The 21,112-nt window shown below is 40.3% G+C and overlaps 1 protein-coding gene across 3 annotated transcripts in view; it reads left to right on the forward strand.

Moving 5' to 3' along the window:
• podn (podocan) overlaps positions 1 to 21,112 on the forward strand; it is a 60,623-nt gene that overhangs the window by 34,634 nt on the left and 4,877 nt on the right. For all 3 annotated transcript variants that reach the window (XM_078561223.1, XM_078561221.1, XM_078561222.1), the window contains 6 exons: positions 3,889 to 3,998; positions 8,397 to 8,553; positions 8,653 to 8,768; positions 12,272 to 12,929; positions 18,456 to 18,604; positions 19,944 to 20,108. In XM_078561223.1, the coding sequence (XP_078417349.1) occupies positions 3,889 to 3,998; positions 8,397 to 8,553; positions 8,653 to 8,768; positions 12,272 to 12,929; positions 18,456 to 18,604; positions 19,944 to 20,108 (1,355 nt within the window). The remainder of the gene's footprint in view (positions 1 to 3,888; positions 3,999 to 8,396; positions 8,554 to 8,652; positions 8,769 to 12,271; positions 12,930 to 18,455; positions 18,605 to 19,943; positions 20,109 to 21,112) is intronic.

Genomic DNA, 21,112 nt, shown 5'->3' on the forward strand with positions numbered 1-21,112 from the left:
ATTGGGTCTGAAGAAACACTTTTACTGAAGCAAGTCTGCTGTGTTGGGAAATGTTCTGTCTCCAGCTACCCATCTCGAGGACAAAAATCTGGACCTTTGTAGTTCAGTGAAAGCTGCAGTTACTTACAAATACTAAGGCCGGGATTTTCCAGCGCCGTCATAGGTGGGACCTGCCATGGGCAAGGTGGCGCCCCAACCAGAAGTCCATTGATTTGCAGCGGGACCGGAAGATCCAAGCAGAGGTCGGTGTGGAAAATCCCACCCTAAGGAAAAGATGTGTTGCAAAATCAACCTATATGGACAATGAAAAAGGACACTGAGGGCGAATGATTACTTAATTAAAAACACAGTTTTAATGTTTGTGTTTAGTTAGAGGGTAAAAAATGACTAGAACATCTTTGTAAAGCACCAAGTTGCAGCCAATACTTGACAATACTTGATGCAGAAAACATGGTGCTTGGGCATTTTTAAGTGTTGCAAAGCCAAATAATGGTTTCTATAAGAAGTGTTTATAGAGTGCTATGCAATTGTGTGCATATGAATGAAGATTGAGTGAGGATGAGGAAGCCAAAGTGACCACAAGCTTGTGGGAAATAATTTGCTGCTGCTATACTTGTGAATTGGATTCAGATTATATACTTAGATGTTGTTATGGTTCTGTTACATAGCTGCTGCCTAATGCTTTAAATAATAACCTTGGTAAAGGTGAAAGGTGTTACTGCATGTTGAAGATTGTACTGATGGAGCTAAAAGATGATGCAGCATTTTGGAAGGCTACTGAGAAATGGATTGTAGATTTGTAGCTTTACAACCTCCAGCACCACCGGGAGCCTTTCCTGTTCCTCCAAATATTTTTGTCAATCTATTTAAGAATCTGTTGGCCCTTATTTAAATATTCCATTTTCTTATGGCCAAAGTAAGACTATTGGACCCTTGGTGGGGGTGCTTGGCGGGGCTGGGCAGGGGTGATCGGGAAGATGACCACCGCCTGTGATTAGCACTGCACTGCAATTTCCTGCTGGCAGGCCAATTATGGCCTGCCCAGCATGAAAAGCGAGCGGCAGCGCTGAGCGCTGCCTGTGTGGCAGGTGGGGCAGGGAGTATGAGCAGGCGGAGCACGAATTGGAGTTGGAGAATTGAATTTGGAGAATATTGGTTCAAGAACAACTTTGATGAACTATATATCACTAACATCGCATTGGTTAACATATTTTAATATCAAATTAAAAAGTGGATATTTATTTATGACATGTAATAACTATATGTATTATATTTAAGTATAAAGAACCATGTCTTCGCACCTCTGCTATTAGTGCTCAGAGCAAGGAAGGAACAGCTGCTCAAATCATAGATATGAAATTGCAATGATCCGTTTGTAATGTCACTACAAATGTAACAGTTCTTTAGTGTTGCAAGCACCAATGACCCTACCATTTTTATACATACAGTTTCCCGATGTCTTGCACAAATATAAATATTTAAAGATAGTTTTACTTGTGATACTACCAGCATGAATTTGCACCAATATAAATAAAGACAACCCAAGCTTAGCTCCTTGCAAATAACAATGGCCTGGATTTTGCAGTCAGTGGCAAACAAATGGCGCCAACCATTCATTACACTTACACTTGTACACAGTCTTCACACTGGAGCTTGAATTATTAAAGAGTCAAAACAGCAGAGTATCCTGTACAGGGGATCAAGTGTCCGTGTGAACATTGCAAAAAACAAAGTATTTCCTTAACCAATCAAATTAAAGAAACTTTACTGAGACACGGGGCTGGATTTTTCTGCTGGGTTGGGAAACAGGGATGGGGACTGTTTCCATGAGCAGAATTTTTCCCTTGGTGGGGGTGCTCGGCGGGGCTGGGCAGGGGTGATCGGGAAGATGACCACTGCCTGCGATTGGCACCGCACTGCGATTTCACACTGGCAGGCCAATTAAGGCCCGCCCAGCATGAAAAGTGAGTGGCAATGCTGTGTGGCAGGTGGGGCAGGGAGTATGAGCAGGCCGAGTGCAAACTTCGCGCATGCGCGCAAGTGAGCGCTGCATAATCTCCCTGAGGCAGGGAGATGAAGAGATATTAAAAAATTAATAGAAGAAATAAAAATGTAATGAAACATGTCCCCTCATCTGACTCTGTCACATGAGCAGGGACATGTTATTAATTAAATTTTAAAACTTTTGCTTTATTATTATTTGCCTTTGGAAACCTCATCCCGCCCGTGGATGAGGTTTCCAAAAAAATGCAAAGGCCGCTTGGCCTTTTTGCCTGCCTGCCTGTCAGCCATTAGGGAAACCCCTCTACAGGGCATCCTGTGGCTGCTTCTGTTCCCAGGCAGCAAGGGCCTCTAGGAGCCCTGGCTCCCCAGCCTGCCACCAAGAAGCCACCTCTAGGCACCTGAACTGGCCCTCTATGCCTGTGCGAACCTGGAGGCTGACTGGATATTAATTGTTCTCAATGAGGGTCGTAATAAGTCCTGCTGCTTCCCCCTCACCATTATTTCTGCTGCTGGATCTGGATCATAATTAACTTCATCCGTCGTGTATTTATTTATAACCACTCCAAACATGCATAATTTAGTAGCTTACAGCAATACTACAGGTAAAACTACCAGAAAATATGTGATCTTTTACCATGGATCTGGTAATTCAATAAATAGAGCAAATCCGACCATCAGAAGGATAGAATGCTCCTGGTCATTTTTGGTGCTTCTGATTGCACCCCCCTCCAGCTTTGAGAACCTCTTGACAACTGTATTCATTGTTTGGAGGTAATTATTTGTTGATCAAAAACAAATAAATTGTTACCCAGGTCAATTTAAACTTTTTAGTTCAAGAATCACAAAATAGACACTAAGTTTGAAATTTTTGCTTTCACTTCTAGGCCTTGGTTTAAATCAGTCCAGAGTAATATACTAAAAGTGTTTTATTGGGCTCGAATAGCCCAATATGAAATATGCTTGAGTAGTCTTAACCCAGTTCCTATTGGCTATGGTAAAGTTGCCCCATATTTGTAATTTCACACAAGAACTTTCAAAATGGCTGATTTCAGAATTGGAGAAATGGAGAAACTGGTTTAGTAGGTGGTGCTATAATGATTTTTAATAGATATCTTAGTTCAATTTGCAAAACAAATACCTTAAAATTAGAACTCTGTTTTCACAAGCAAAGTAAGCAATTGTTGCATCACAATGATCCATTGCTAAATTGTTTGCATGGTAACTGCCTGACCTACACAGTTGGCCAGTAGTCAAGACACATGTTTGTTTCAGTGGTGTATGACCCAGAAATAAAAACAAAAAATGCTGGAAAATCTCAGTGTCCATCCATTTTCACATCGGTTCTCCTGGTGAGGTTTGCAGTGGCAGTAAGCTGAGCAGGGCCGACCAGGCTTCTTTTTCGTCAACCACAGATTCTAGCTCCTCCTGGGGGATTCCCAGGCATTCCCAGGCCAGCTGAGAGTTGTAATCCCTCCAGTGTGTCCTGGGTCGGCCTCAAGGCCTCTGCCCAGTGGGCTGTGCCCGGTACAGCTCCAGCAGGAGCCCACCAGGGGGCATCCTTATCAGATGCCCAAAACACCTCAAAAAAAATCTCAGCAGTCGAGCAGAATCTGTGAAGAGAAACAGAGTCAATGTTTCAGGTCATGTGACCTTTCATCAGCTCTATAAAGATCACTCGACCTGAAACGTTAACTCTATTTCTCTCCACAGATGCTGCCTGGCCTGCTGAGTTTTTGTAGTACTTTTTGTTTTTATTTCAGATTTCCAGCATCTGCAGTAATTTACTTTTGTATTAGTGAATGACTCAGAGTTGAGTTTGACTGATTCCTTTAATTTAACCAGACAGGACAGTGATCTACTGATTGGCTATTGTATATTTTTCAGCTTACAGTTGCTCCAAAATACTTGCCGAAAACCTTGGTTAGTGCTGACGTTGCAGCAAATTACCTTACAAAGATCTATCCCCTCACTTTTGGGCAGAAGCCAAATCTAAGGTATGATTTGTCATGTGAACTACTATGTATTTATATCATAGAAACAAATCAGAGTATATTAAAGCTGATTGGTCCAAAGAGCCCTATTACCATCATCCAAGGCAAAAAGCATTTTCCCCCAGTTTTCCCCACTTTGTTCCCAGAGTTACAGGCTTGTGCTGGGGTACCACCAGTGTCATCAGTCCTTGCTGAAGTGGGAATTCTTGTAGAGAGCACCAGCAGAGTATTTGACCTTGGAGACTGTCAGAGCTGAGCTCAACCTTGTTCACTTTAGTACACCTTTTAGCAGAAGCCATTAGCCTGTGATCTGGAGACCTGGGTGACCTTATATTTTGATTCCGTTAGCCCTTTAGCCAATTCACTGTCCCCCCTGCTGCCCTGGCGAAGACCAACTAATTCAGCAAGGATACTTCTGGTTTGTACAGCTCAATGTTACACCAGATGGTGCTTTCGCCACTGAGCCATTTTGGGAAGCTGAGCCAAAAGGCTGAAATTATATCAGGGGATTTGCAGACAGCACTTCAATATATGATATACAAAGCACTTGCCTCTTTTATTTTGTGGCTAAGGTACAAAGACTTTAAGATGCCAAGTCATTTATAAATACCATTAACTTTCTCAATTTTGCCATTATTTTAATATTTCCAAAGGAGAGACATATGTTGCTGAAGCTTTTGTCTTGCACTAATCAGGACAAACACAAGATTGCCAAATTTCAAATGATCACATACTATATATTATACTTATATACTATAGGAAAATTGGTTGACAAATCAAATCTCTGACTGGTCAAGGTGTTGCCATGGAGAAAGCAACAGGGAACTATAGGTTCCCCAAGCACCCAGGCAATTCAAAAAGGTGCAAGGCTTAAACATATTTCTTGTGTTTGCAGAGAACGGGTCCCTGCATATGAGTGTATGTCACTTCTAGCAAGTGTAAATTAGCTACGTTACAAGCTTGACTAAATGTCTTAAGTTGGTTGTTAGTGTAACTATGAGCACACTCAGGATTATCTAGCAAGTGCTGCTCAATCGTGGAATCACATCTAACAGTAGATGTTTTGTTTTGGGTTTTGCAAGTGTGGGCTGGTTGAGTACAGTCTGTACTCTGCCTACTACGAACGACCGTAGGAAAATGTTGTTTGATTCAGTCAGCCAATTGTTTGCACATACAACCTGAATACCTGGCTTCACACCAGCACTGAAATTCATACACAATGTTGCTCAATGGTGTGGTAGGTTAAATGTCTTTTGGACTGATAGCAGAATCCTGTTAGTGGAAAATACCACTCGTGTAACCATGGCATAGTAGCACCATGAAACAGCTTGCTTAATCTGTTGTTCAAATTATTGAGATAATTTTTGAGATGAGTACAAGATGAAAAGCTTCAGCAACATGTCTCTCTTTCCAGCAATATTCAAGTCCTGTAGTACCAAATGACCATCATGTCACAAGACCTGTATGAAACCCAAAAAAATCCAGGCGATTTCCTTTTCAGAATGATTATCATCAGAGTTGTTGATTTACAAGACTGAATAAGTCAAATTCCATGTTTATTGCATGGAATTCTAGATTTTTAAAATTGTTTTAGAGATTGCATTCCATAATTCTATTCCCAGTGAAAATGGACAACTAGTGACCCTATCATGTACAAAGGAATGTTTAGTGGTATTTGGAAGATTGTGCTCTGTGACATTGTCCATTTTTCAAAGAGCTTTTTCACTGTGCAATTCACCAATGTGCTGTGACGATTCATTGCACTTACTGTCCAATTAAAAAAAGAAAGACTTGCATTTATATAATGCCTTTTACAACCACACAATGTCCCAAAGCCCTTCACAACCAATAAATTACTTTTTTGCTTGCATTGTAGGAAACACAGTTGCCAATTTGTGCACAGCAAGACCCCCACGAAAAGCAATGTAATGACTAAACACCCTGTTTTTGTTGATTGAGGAATAGATATTGGCTAGGATATATCTCCTATTCTTCCTCAAAAAATGTCGTAAGATCTTTTATGTCCACCCAAGGGGGCAGGCCTGGCCTTGTTATAATGTCTTATCCAAAAGACACTGCCTCTGACAATGTCTTTTGGATAAGACACTGACACTCCATGATTTTTGTGCTCAAGTTTTGGAGTGGAACATGAACCCATATCCTTCTGAGAGGTGAGTGTGCTATCAGCTAACTGATCCATGGTTTAACAGCAGATGCTATTGGCCAGGCCACCGGTAACCATTATGTCAAGCAGAAGGTCAGGTATACCAATATTCTTCAAGGGTCTTACAATTTTGCAAAAATTATCTACTCTATCAGAGGCAAAACATGAGAGAACTCTCAGTCTAGGGCTATCTTATGAAACAGTTGTCACAAATGTTGCCCTTTAACTGACTCGAACCGGGAAATGCCGATTACAAAATAAATGAATAAACACTGAACATACTGTATTACATTCTTCTATCATGTAGCTGTACCATCCACTTATTTAAAGTACAGAGGTTAAGACATGCATTATAATGGAGGACAGAGAAATGTCATATGAACGTACCCACCAAAATCATTGATCATTTTCAGATTACAGACAAGAAAGGTCCCTGTGCCTATGTTGAAGCATCGTTAAAGGTTTGATAGGAGGGTGTAGTAGATTAGATTCTCTTTTTTCTAAAAGTTCTCAAGCTTAACTATTCTTTGGGGAGGTGCTTAGTGGAGTTCTTATGCTTCCCTGTAAGGTTAGAGGTCAGTACTCGAGCCTGCTGGCAGCTGCTTCTGATCGGTTTTGGAAGAGAGAAGGGTCGCATTTGTGACCTTTCAGCCTCAACCACATGATGAGTCAGGGACAGTGGAAGGAACAAAAACATGGAACAGATTAGGTTGGGCGTGTTACCATAGTCATACAGTAAATCAACCCATCAGGGCAACATCTCATTATTTAGTAATATTATATTATTCATTTAAAATAGAAATGTTGTTTTATTTAAAAAGCTTAAAATTTAGAAATTTCCTTGGAATAAAACAATTTTTTGTGCATTCTAAGCCAAGAAGTACAGCTGGTAAAACCATGATTTAGTCTAGAAAGGATGTTTATTTTAATTATATTTCCACACAATAGTTTAACTTATCTTAGAACTGAGGAGATCTTTGTTACTCATGTTAAACTGAGAGTAAGTTCGAATTGTTGTTACGAATCCAAAATAATGTAAAAGTACAAAATACAAATGATAATCTGTAAATGATACAAAAATTAGCAGTTTTGTGGTATTGACCTGCACATGCTCACCTTGATGCAGATGTATACACTTTCTAAGTGCCACAGAATAATGATTTAGAATAGAATCAGGAAATACTGAGACCAACTGCGATGGTTCACTATTACCCTAGCTGAGTCTACTTTCTCAGCTCAGGCCAGGGGTACCCCAACATTAATCCCTGGCCTGAGTTGAATAACTAATCTCAGCTGAGCTAAGAGTGAATCATTGCAGTCAGCCTCAGTACCTCCTGGTCCTATTCTGAACCATTATTCACTGACACCTAGGAAGTGTATGTATGTGGATGTTAGGTAAGGACAGGCTTCAATGTGTTTCTCATGGCCTTACAGTCAATTAGCCTGACAATATACATTCTCCAGGCTAATGTAGGATAAAGATCAGTTAAAGGATGGATGGGATCCATGGAGCTATTAGCTAGTGCCTTCAGGAGAGGAGGAAGTAAATTGGAAAAAAATAAGAGCGAGGAATATTAGACCCAAGGTCAATAAACTAATTAACATTACAACTACTTCAACAGTAAAATACAATTAGCTGCCATGTTTGGCTCCAAAACAACAACACCTCAAAAATAATTGATTGGCATGAAGAACTTTGGGATGTTCAGAAGATGTGCTACATAAATGCAAGTTATTTCTTCTTAGTTGCCTCTACATCCATTCACAGAATCTTAGGCCATAGAGATAGGGTGGGATTTTCTGGCCCCACCCACCGCTGAGATCGTCTGGTCCCACCGAAAGTCAATGGACTTTTGGCTGGGCCGCCGCATCCCACGGACGGGCCGGAAAATCCAGGCCTGTCTTTTAACATTGATATATCAGTTTTATCAATGAACCAAAAACCTACAGAAATTAAATCAACCCTCTGGATGTTAATCTAACCAGAGTATACAATGTATGAAAGAAAAACAATTACATTTGGTGTGGAAAAATACTGTATTTGGTACAAGCTGGACTTTCTAATTAAGTATATTTGAGAAGTAATGTAAGTATATTTCTTAAATATTAATTTTAGCATATTTCCTTTTTGAGGGCTTTCATGATAACTATCTTTTTTGATTTTGCAATTGTTGATTGCATTTGATAATGTTGTCTTTTTTAAAATTATTGTCTGTTATTTCTCCCTATCTTAATAGGTCTATCTATCTCCATAACAATAAGCTTACGGATGCAGGATTACCTGATCACATGTTTAATGGATCTGATGGTGTTGGAATATTAATCATGTCAAGTAATTTCTTGAAGTATGTTCCCAAGAATTTGCCGAAGGAATTATTCAGATTACATTTAAAAGTATGTGAAAATCTTTTTAAAAAAGACAGTAGCTATTATTTCAAGTTCAAAGTAATAACTTTACTTCATTGCACTCTCTTTATATTCAAATGTTGGCAGAACAATAAACTTGAAAAGATTCCTAAAGGAGCTTTTGATAATCTTTCTAACCTGCGAGAACTGTATCTTCACAACAATTACATAACCAATGATGGAATAGACAACGAAACATTTTGGTAAGGATCTTGCATGATAAAGATGTTGAGAAGACATAGAGCAGAATAAAAAGCATTTTAATTGGAAATTTGTGTTCTTTATAGCTTTAAAAATATACAAAAAAGGTTACAATCCTTGTGACCAATAATTTTTAAAAAGAAATTCGAATATCCATTGAATAGCTGTAAAGGATGACATGACAAGATTTCACATTTTAAGAGTTTTATTATAACAATTGACTAAAACACTATTAACTAAACACTACTTTTTTAGATAACTTATGTTTTAAATTACAGAAAGGTACATTCCTCTTTCTACTTAACACACATATCACTCTCTAAGGAATTACAGTCCATATAGCAAACATCCACAGTTGCTCTCAGCTTCTACTGGGTTCTTGTTTTGACAAGTAGTAACTTCAAGTGACTGTCTCCAGGCATTTCCCTTAGTTTTGGGAGAGTTTTCTTAATCACCAGCAGTGAAGCCTGTCCTAATGTTTCTTCCCCTCTAGCCATGCCAGGACGAATGTCCCTGAATCCTTAGATGGTTGTGCAGTGCATCTCTTCAACAAGACACAATGTTCCTCCCATGTCTGACTGTGGTAGTTCGCAATGCTAAGCAGCCTCTTCTCTCTGCTGACCACACAAAAACTGCTGTATGAGTGTGAAATTCATTGATTTGTGGGGAAACCTGATCTCACAAATGGCTCCCTCTGTACTCTATCTCATGGCAACAGGAAACACGTTAGCCTTGCATCCAGGTAAAAATACTGATTATAGTAAAAGCAAAATACTGCGGATGCTGAAAATCTAGAACAAAAACAAAAATACCTGGAAAAACTCAGCAGGTCTGACAGCATCTGCAGAGAGGGATACAGTTGACGTTTCGAGTCCGTATGACCATTCATCAGAACTAAGACATATAGAAATGAGATGAAATATAAGCTGGTAGAAAGGGGTCGGACAGGAGACCTTGATAGAGGGCCAGTGATAGGTGGAGGCCAAGAAGAGACTGCCAAAGATGTCATAGACAAAAGGACAAAGGGCTATACACCTGCCCCTTTACTTCCCCCTCCTCACCGTCCAAGGGCCCAAATACTCCTTTCAAGTGAAGCAGCGCTTCACTTGCACTTCCCTCAATTTAGTCTACTGCATTCGCTGCTCCCAATGTGGCCTCCTCTACATTGGAGAGACCAAACACAGACTGGGTGACTGCTTTGCGGAACACCTTCGGTCTGTCCACAAGCATGACCCAGACCTCCCTGTCGCTTGCCATTTCAACACACCACCCTGCTCTCATGCCCACATGTCCGTCCTTGGCCTGCTGCAATGTTTCAGTGAAGCTCAACGCAAACTAGAGGAACAGCACCTCATCTTCTGACTAGGCACTTTGCAGCCTTCCAGTCTTAATATTAAGTTCAACAATTTCAGATCATGAACTCTCTCCTCCATCCCCACCCCCTTTCCGATCCCCCTTTTTCCAATAATTTATAATTTTTATTTTTTTTACACTATATTTTTTTCTTTTCCCTCCTATTTTTAAATTTATTTTGATCTATTGTTTTATCTCCACCTTTTGGCCCATTTTGATCCCTTCTTCCCACCCCACCTGCACTAGGGCCATCTGCCACTAGCTTGCTTCTCTTAATGTCCCCATTAGCACATCTTTTAGATAATATCACCACCATCAACACCCCTTTGTCCTTTTGTCTATGACATCTTTGGCAGTCTCTTCTTGGCCTCCACCTATCACTGGCTCTCTATCAAGCTCTCCTATCCCACCCCCTTCTACCAGCTTATATTTCATTTCTATATGTATTAGTTCTGATGAAGGGTCATACGGACTCGAAATGTCAACTGTATCCCTCTCCGCAGATGCTGTCAGAAATACTGATTAGCTATTCATGACCCCAACTCTCTTTCATTTAAATGGACAGTTTACAGCACAACTGTTTCAACCCAGTACTTTCAACACCTTTCCAGGACCTTGAGAGATTCAGTCAATTTATTGTGAACTCAGAGACTGCTGCCATTGTCTTCAGCTATGAACACCTTACACCATTACTCCAGTAACACAATCTGAGCCTCCCTTTGATCTTTAATCATCTCAGGCCTGTTGTCAAGCAGACTTCAGAATGGGTCACATGACCCCCTCTGTTTTATCTTACTTTTTGGAACTGTGTCTTTAAATTAACAATTTTATAAACCTCATAATTGTAACAATATTTCCACCCTGCATCCTCCACAAAGGATTTTCTGTACATTCCTTATGCTGATGTATATATTTCTTTGCAGACTTCCACTTTCAGTTCTAACAAATCCAGGTCAGACATAACCAGCCTTAAATAAAAGCATTATTCTGCCTCAACTGATGTGTTAACTCCAAATGTATAATTCCTTTTGAACACCAGTGTGAAACATTCCATTTATTACATACTACCTAATTTTATGGAATGTCTGAATAAGGTTATTGTTTTATATTCTAGATTCACTCAGTTACTGAACCAAGTTGAGAATGGCTAACTTATTTCACATAGAAGGTAAAGAGATATTGATTTCGACCCAGGTCCCAGGGAGGGAAGGCTGTGCAGCAGCTGTTTTTTTACAATGTGTTCTTGGGCAGCTTACATGATCATTTTTCCTGGTGCCAGCCAAAAAAATAATAGATTTATTGAATTCAATTCACAACTTGTTATGGTGGGATTTGAACTCCCAACAACAAATTGCATTTATATATCACCTTTAACCTAGTAAAACATCCCAAGGAGTTTCACAGAATCAATATCAAACAAAATTTGACACTGAACTGCATAAGGAGATATAAGGATAGGTGACTAAAAGCCTTGCCAAAGAGGTAGGTTTTAAGGAGTGTCATTACGAAGGAAAGAAGCAGAGAAGTTTAGGGAGGAAATTCCACAGCTTAGGGTCTAAGCAAATACTAATGGTAAAGCAATGAAAAGGCCAAGATGCCAGGATTGGAGAAGCACAGAGATTTTGAAAGATAGTAGGGCTGGAGGAAGTTACAGAGATGCTGGGGAGGGGAGAGTCCATGGAGGAATTTGAAAACATGGATGAGAATTTTAAAATCAAGGCATTGCCATACCAGGAGCTAGGTTCATCAAGAACGGGGTGATGGGTGAACTGGACCTGATGTGAGTTAGAATACTGGCAGTAAATCTCTGAATTAATAGTTCAGTGCAATTACCACTAGGCTCCTTGTTCCTCACTATGGAACATTCTTTAATCACAAATCATCTAAAACTATCCCAGTTATTCTTCGTCCAAACTCTGTATTTCTTGAGACATTCCATATTCAAGGCCAGTAAAGAATGGGTGGAACTCACCTAAAGTGGATAGTATGCAGCATTAAATAACTTTTCATTTTACAATTAATTCAAACTTCAAGTCATTCTGTTGAGAGTAGGCATTACACTAATGGTCAGGCTGCTATAGCATATTTAGAAAAATGTAAATTATTTCTTAATTGAACATAACCCCTGTTCTCCTGTTCTTCTTGAATTAAGGAAACTGTCAAGCTTGGAATACCTGGACTTGTCAAGTAACAATCTGACTCAAATACCAAGTGGGTTACCTCGGAATATTATTCTCTTACACTTGGAGAAAAACGCTATCAAATCAATACCTGGTAACTGGCTGACGCAAATAAAAAACCTTGAATACCTCTTACTTCATAACAACAAGATAAAGGCGAAAGCAATTCACCAACTTGCATTCAAAGGGCTTAAGAAACTCCATACCTTTCACCTCTACAATAATATGCTCGAAAGAATCCCAAGTGGTTTACCACGACGGGTGAAGACTTTAATGCTTCTCCATAATCAGATCTCAGAAATTTCCAGAAATGATTTCGCTCACACATATTTTTTGACAGAGCTCAATCTGAGTTACAATAAACTAACGAGTCCCAAAATCCACCCAGAAGCATTCCGGAAAACGAGACTGCTTGAATCCTTGGATTTCTCTGGAAATAATCTAAATGTAGTGCCCAGTGGTCTGCCAAAGAATTTGCAGGTATTGAGGCTAAAGGAAAATGAAATCAATTCAATTCTTGATGGCTCACTCTCAGGAATGACAAAACTGAAGGAGCTCTTCTTGAGTAATAACAAACTAAAACTGAACTCCATCTATCCAGGAGCATGGAAACAATTGTCTAATCTACAGGTAAGAAATTATTAATATCAACTGCACTATTGGAACAAATCGCTGGGGAAAATCACAAGAATAGCATTTTTCTATTCACGACCCCTTGCAATTGTTCCTTTTCTCTTGGAAAGAGCTTGCTCATGTTTGCGTTTCTCACCCATTCTTCATGTATGAGCCCAGATAGAGACCGTTGGCTGGTTATTCATATATAAGGAGCATTATAAACTAATTATTTTCTTGGTTGATGCATAAATTATACACTTTCAAGCGGAGGTCAGGAGGAATCAGGAGCAGAAACATTTTTTCCCCATGTTAATCCATGGGCATTGAGGACTTGACTTGCCATGAAGCAGGATTTTCTTGCTCTGAATTAAGTACTTACCCACAGAAATAGCAGAGACCACGTTGACCTACCTTTACCTATTCCATAATCCTTGGACTCCTGAAATTAATTAATTCTTCTTAAACACTGAAACCCCAGCCTGCAAACTTACAAGGACATGGTGAATGTTTTCAAGAAATATTTCATTATTCTCAATTAATCAATATTCCATTGAGAAATAATAACTCCACAGGAAAAAATATCCAACAGTGGTTAACTAATGAGGTTAAGGATACTGTTAAATTAAAAGAAGAGGTTTGTAATATTGCCAAGAAAATTAATAAGCCTGAGGATCGAGTTTTAGATATCAGCAAAGGATGATCAAAAAACTGATAAAGAGAAGAAAATAGAATATGAAAGTAAACTAAACAGAAATATGAAAGCAGAACATAAATTCTTCTACAAATATGTAAAAATGAAGAGAGTAGCAAAAGTAAACATGAGTCTTTAGAAGCTGAGACAGGAAAAAATATAATGGCGAATAAGGAAATGGCAGAGATAGTAATCAAATACTTTTTACGTGTCTACATATTAAAAACACACACAAAATATACTAGAATTAATGGGGAATCAAGGGTTTACTGAGAGTGAGGAAATTAAAGTAAAGTAATTGACAGTAGTAAAGAAAAAGTACTGGAGAAATTAAAAGCAGACAAAGCTGACAAATTCCCTAGGCCTGACAGCCTGCATTCTAGTTTAGGGGATTCACTGAAGGGTTAGTGGATTCAGTGCTTTTGATCTTCCAAATTTTCTTAGGAGAGCATTTTAAGTCTCGCAGGCAGGCGCGCGCCTGACCCGTTTGGGCGTTAAATAGTGCGCGATGATGTCAGGTGAGTGTCCTGACATCATTGCGCACTCGTGCGATATTTTGGTCAGTGGGCAAGCGAAAGAGTTGGCAGTGCGCCCGCCGACAATTAAGAGGCCTATTAAGGCCATTAATCAATTGATTTAAACATATTTTTTGCTGCCTGTCCAACCTTATGGTTGGCGGGCGGGCAAATCAGCCAGGCGGCCTTTTGATTTTTTAGCAAAATTCATCCGTTGGCGGAATGAGGTTTCCGTAATTGAATAAAAAATAAATATACATTTTTGGGCAGAATTTTTATTCTGTTCATGTTATTGTGAGTTATTCCCATGTCGGGACATTTTTTTCAGATTTTAAAAATCTTTATTTCTGATTTTAAAGTTGTTCAGCTCCCTGAGGCAGCTCCCTGCTTTCAGGGAGCTTTCAGTGTGCGTTCCCCTGCACATGCACAGGCGTTTGTTCGCACCCTCCTCCATCCCCCACCCCGGCAGCGCTGAGCCATTCAGCACACCTTTCACTCTGGCTGGCTGTTAATTGGCCAGCCAGCATGAAATCATGGTCAGGGGCCGATCACAGGCGGCTGTTTCCCAGCCATTCTGGGCACGCCCGCCTGACAACCTGAAAATCCTGCCCCTAGATTTGTAATGGTTCCAGTGTATTGGAAAGTAACAAATTTAACACTGTTTATTCAGGGAGAAAGAAAACAGGTGACTACCAGTCATTGAGACTGTGATCAGTCACAAATCATGGAATTGGTTATTGAGGAATTGGTAACAGAGAATTAAGAAACCAGTGGGTGTAGCATATTTGGATTTCAAAAGGCATTTGACAAGATGCCACATGAAAGGTTTGTTGCACAAGATGGGGTTGGGAGTGATATATTAGCAAAGATAAAGGATTGGTTAAAGGATTGAAAACAGAAAATAGGAATAAATAAATTTTCAGGTTGGCAGGCTCTTACTATTGAGGTACTGCAAGGATCAGCCCTCGGGCCTCAGCTAGTTACAATGCATTATTAATGACTTAAATGAAGGGACCAAGTGTAGTGTATCAAATTTTGCAAACAATATAAAGTTAAGTAGGAAGGTAAGCTATGAGGAGGATGCAAAGGGCTGAATTTTCTTTGCCCCATGGAGATGGTTTTGGAGGTAGAAGAGCCAAGAAAATAGGGAGAAAACACATCAGAATGGCTCCTGTCATTCAGTCTTCCTGCCTCTGGGCAGGAGCTGGCTGGGAACAGAGTTCGTAGCCTACAACACGGAGGCAAACAGCCTGTCAGAGCAATTAAGACCCCACTTAGGGGCCACTTTCAAAGGTGACGGCATTTTCCTGCTTTCGGAATGGCTGCCCCTGCAGGGTGGAGCCTACCAACTCATTGGAGGTGGCCTCACAGTGGCAGGCCAAAGGCCCATCGAAGCTGGAGCTCTATGTCCCAATTTAGGGCCGCCATGATGAAAGGCCGCAGCCACGCCAATGGCCTGAACAGTTGTGGGTCTCTTCATTCTGAGTTCTGCAGAAGGCATTAAGAAGCATTCTCGCAATCTCCTTTCTGCTTCAGTAGCACCCACATCTCTCAGTAGGGCTGCTAGCCCTCTGATTGGGCCTCCTGCCTAGGGAACCTGCCCACCATTTCCAATAGGAAGGCGATCACAGAGAGGCAGACAACTAGGAGGCTGCTTTTCAGAAGGTTACGTTAGCAAGAACCAGGACGACATGCACAGGCCGGGCCCACCCTGCACCCCCCACAGGGCCTCAAAACTCAGCAGAAAAACCAGTACAGCATCCACAAAGGGATCGAGACAGGTTGAGTGGGTAAGAAGGTGACAGATGGAATATAATGTGGCAAAATTACAGGAAATTCACTTTGTTAGGAAGAATGAAAAAATTCAATACTTTTTAAATGGTGAGAAAAGGGATTTGCATGTCCTTGTACAAGGAACACAGAACAGTAATATACCAGGAAGGTAAGCAATTAGGAAAGCAAATGGTAAGTCAGTCTTTATTGCAAGGGAGTTGAAATATAAAAATAAGGAGTTTGTGCTGAAAATGAACAGGGCTTTGTTGCGGCCACACCTGGAGTATTGTGTGTAAGTTTGGTCCCCATACCTAAGGAAGGGTATACTTGCTTTAGAGGTGGTGCAACGAAGATTAATTCTTGGGATTAACAGAGTTGCCTTATTTTTTTTTTATTCATTCACGGGTTGTGGGCTTCGTGGCTGGGCCAGCATTTATTGCCCATCCCTAGTTGCCCTTGAGAAAGTGGTGGTGAGCTGCCTTCTTGAGCCGCTGCAGTCCATGTGGTGTAGATACACCAACAGTGCTGTTAGGAAGGGAGTTCCAGGATTTTGACCCAGCGACAGTGAAGGAACGGTGATATATTTCCAAGCCAGGATGGTGAGTGACTTGGAGGGGAACTTCCAGGTGGTGGTGTTCCCATCTATCTGCTGCCCTTGTCCTTCTAGATGGTAGTGGTCGTGGGTTTGGAAGATGCTGTCGAAGGAGCTTTGATGAATTTGTGCAGTGCGTCTTGTAGATGGTACACACTGCTGCTACTGTGAGTCAGTTGTGGAGGGAGTGAATGTTTGTGGTGGATGTGGTGCCAATCAAGCGGGCTGCTTTGTCCTGGACAGTGTCAAGCTCATGAGGAGAGATTGAGTAAGAAGAGTTTAGGAAAATGAGATGATCTCATTGAAACATAAGATTCTGAAAAGATGCTGAGAGGCTGTTTTCACTGGCTAGAGAGTTTAGACCTAGGGGACATAGCCTTAGAATAAGGGGGCAGCCATTTTGATGAGAAGAATTCTTATCCCCCAGAAAGTTGTAAATTTTTGAATATTCTCACTATGCTATTATAACCCCAGTAGTGCTAGCTTATAATGCAAAAAAATGCTGTGAATGCTCAGTCATTGAGTATTTTATAGCTGAGATGGATAGATTTTTGAATTCTAAGGGATTCAAGGGATATAGAGTTCGGACAGGAAAGTGGAGTCGAGATTGAGGATCAGGCTCAAGAGTCTGAATCGTCTATTCCTGCTCCCATTTCTTATGTGCTTTTCTTTTGACTTTCATCTAGCATTTTGCATGATTTATCTATAATATAAAAATAGCCCAATCAAGGTTTGATATGTCAGTGAAAGGCTGCTGGTGTTCAAAAAATTGTTGTAATATGCCTTTAAGTGATTATAGCATGATGTCACTAGAAAGAAAGTGTGTCCTACCATCCAGTTTAGTTTCACGTTTGCTTTCAAGCAGAGCACAGACAGACAGCTCTACTGTTGGTGTCTTCAAGCTTTATATCTCTGTATAAATGTTCCCATGTGCTTAGTCTCAATAAATGAAACCCCAATCGTGTTTTACATAATCCCTTATGAGTGATTGGTGCCTTTATATCATTATAAAAACATGACAATGTGAGCATGCCTGGGGAAGAGATCAGGAGGCGGAGGCAAAGTTGGATATGTAAATGAACACACATGCTTCTATGTCAGATCTCAGTACATTGTCCTTCAGCTGAGTGGAGCAAGCTGCGATATAGTGGGGAATAGTTTGTCTGAAGCTGGGATGTTCATGAGGCCTGGCTGTGTTTGTTGGGCCATGTGTGGAAAAATTGGGCAGTTGAATGGGTGAGGAATTGGTGTCGTGGCTGTACGTCAGAGATTTTCTTTTTATTGCAATGTGATTAAGGAGAAACTAGCAGTGTTTAGGGTGACCCAATTTTGCAAAGGGGACCTCAGAAACATCAGGCCCAATATTTGCATATGCAGAAACAGGTATGGATGCGTATAGTCTATAACAACTTGGTGAACAGTGCCCAACATGCTGGAGGCTTGGCTTCTCATTTGGCATCCAAAAAAGAATCAAGTTTCTAGCCAATTATCTTAAATGTTGAAAAGTAATGTGAGTTTCTGCATCTTTTAACTGTGTTGATGGTTTCACATCTCAGGCAACACTACTGAAAAATTAATAAGTTAGGAGTAAGAAGAATTTCAGGTGGCAGTTTTTCACTCAATTGTTAATAGATTTGTTAATACTATGGAAGATCTATGAATAGCAGCACAAATTAGTTTGAGTGACATTAGGTTCAATTTTAGGAAAGAGAAGGAATTAATGGATAGGATGAAGAGAATGAGAGGAATTATGTTCTTACAACCATATTCCGTTATATGCCTTAGGGCCATTTACTACGCAACAAGATTTTCAATTTATTCAGCCAAACACAAATTAACTATAAGGTTACAGCATTTGCTTGAAGGTATTAAAAATATTCACACTATGGTTTGTGTAATGAAAACAATGCAGCTTCTTTGTGTATAATGGATAACAACATCAGTTTTAATTTGTTGTTTTCTGTGTTCAGCTTTTGGATCTGTCAGGCAATCAGCTCTCTTATGTTCCTTATGATCTGCCAGAGTCTCTTGAATATATTTACCTCCAAAACAATCAGATTTCTGTCATCCCAGAAGATGCTTTTGAATCGACACCAAACATCAAAGGAATTTTTCTTAGGTAAGTTGAATTCAATTATGAACACCGTTGTAAGTGCTTATTGTCAAAGGGGCAAAGATCCCTTTATTCTCCTCACTTCAATGCAGAAAAAATGCTTATGAACAGGAAATCTGCCTCCTATAATTGCACCTGAGGCCTTCTGACTGCTCAGTGCACTGTGATACTAAATCATTTTTCTCTTGGTCCACTCTGAATAAGTTGAGGTTGGGGAGAAAATACTGACGAAAACTGGAAGTTCCATGACTTTGTGGCTATCAGCTCTATGTTCCTTTTGATTTACAAGAATCTTTTGGATGTATTTACCTCTCAAACAAATATATTTTTGTGATACCAACAAATGTCTTTGAAGTCCTGGATCATAAATATACCACAGCAATAATGCAGGGAGAAAGAAGAATTTATAGTACAACAAGTTGGAGTTTCAGATAAGCAAGAGAAGGCTATATGATTAATGACTATAGATACACCAAAAGGAGAGAGAGAAAGTAATACATTTCCAATGGTGAGGAATTGAACATGCCGACCATTTTGTCCTGGTTTTAGGTGATAATGAATTTAAACACTGGTGTGTTTTCCACAGCTTAATCACATATATACTGGCTTCAATTTCATTATTGAGACAGAGCCGCCTCAGGGAGATTGAAGTGCTTTTGAAGTAAAAAAATAAATGGTTTAAAAATGTTATTAAACATGTCCGCTCATGTGATGAGATGGGACATATTTTTATATTTCAGAAATGTTTTTTTATTTAAGTGGTAAAAGCTTTAGAAAACCTCATCCTGCTCATGGATGAGGTTTCCTAAAAAACATGAAGGCCACTTGGCCTTTTCGCCTGCCCGCCAGCCTTAAGGTTGGACGGGCAGCAGAAACAATTACATTAATTAATTCGTTAATGGCCTTAATAGGCTTATCACTTATCGGTGGGCGCAGAGCCGACTCTGGCATGCGCCTGCCGAATGAAACATCGCAAGACAGCACAGTGATGTCAGGACGCATGTCCGACGTCATCGTGTGTCATTTTACGCGCCGGTGTGTCGAGCCCGTCCCCGCACGCCACCTGAAAAATTCAGGCTTTATTGAAGAAGAATCGAGGAAGTAAGTGGCCAATATATATATATATTCCTCAACCATCATTAATAAAACAGACTGTTTATTTATCTCATTGCTATCAGTGAGGCTTTTAGTGTGCAAATTGGCTGGTGTAGCTCCCTGCGATATGATGTGCATGTCAAAATTATTCATTGGCTATGATGTGCTTTGAAAGGTCATGAAAGATGCTGTATAAATGCAAATTCATTCTTATATAACATTAACTGGATACAATATTTTCATTTCACAGAGACAACCGACTCACAACGAGTAGGGTAAAAGAAACTGCATTTGAGAAGCTGAAGTTCTTACAAGTGCTGGATATGGGAGCATACTCTGAGTCCTCTTCCACATCCAAAAAGGATGATGGCACCTCAGGATACAATTTAGAAAATGATAGTGAACGGAATGATAAGTAATTACACATGGAAAATAACCAAGACATTTAGTGTTGTGTTTTCCATATACTATTTGTTGGCTGGCGTTGCTAAGTAGAGGTAACCTGAAATAACTATTACTGCCTCCTTCTAATGGTCCCTACTTCTCTAAACTCCACCAAATGTCCCCATCATATGATGCCCTTACCTCCCTGTTCTCCTCCTTCTTCCTCCACACTCAATCATCTTAACTATACAGCCCATCTATTTCCTTGATATCCACTCATCCATGCTCTTGACTAGTCAGCTTGACTTCTTCAGTCTTATGCTTGCTGACATTATAGAAACATAGAAAATAGGAGCAGGAGGAGGCCATTCGGCCCTTCGAGCCTGCTCCGCCATTCATTATGATCATGGCTGATCATCCAATAGCTTGCTCCCGCTTTCTCCCCATATCCTTTGATCCCTTTCGCCCCAAGAGCTATATCTAACTCCTTCTTGAAAATATACAATGTTTTGTCCTCAACTACTTTCTGTGGTAGCGAATTCCACAGGTTCACCATTCTCTGGGTGAAGAAATTTCTCCTCACCTCAGTCCTAAATGGTCTACCCCATATCCCCAGACTGTGGCCCCTGGTTCTGGACTCCCTCACCATTGGGAACATCTTTCCTGCATCTACCCTGTCTAGTCCTGTTAGAATTTTATAGGTTTCTATGAGATCCCCCCTCATTCTTCTGAACTCCAGCGAATATAATCCTAACCGACTCAATCTCCCCTCATATGTCAGTCCTGCCATCCCAGGAATCAGTCTGGTAAACCTTCGCTGCACTCCCTCTATAACAAGAACATCCTTCCTCAAATAAGGAGACCAAAACTGCACACAATATTCCAAGTGTGGTCTCACCAAGGCCCTATATAATTGCAGCAAGACATCCCTGCTCCTGTACTCGAATCCTCTGGCTATGAACGCCAACATACCATTTGCCTTCTTTACTTCCTGCTGCACCTGCATGCTTACCTTCAGTGACTGGTGTACGAGGA

This window comes from Cetorhinus maximus, chromosome 17 (assembly GCF_964194155.1).
Source record: "Cetorhinus maximus chromosome 17, sCetMax3.hap1.1, whole genome shotgun sequence".
In the NCBI taxonomy this organism is placed as follows: Eukaryota; Metazoa; Chordata; class Chondrichthyes; order Lamniformes; family Cetorhinidae; genus Cetorhinus; species Cetorhinus maximus.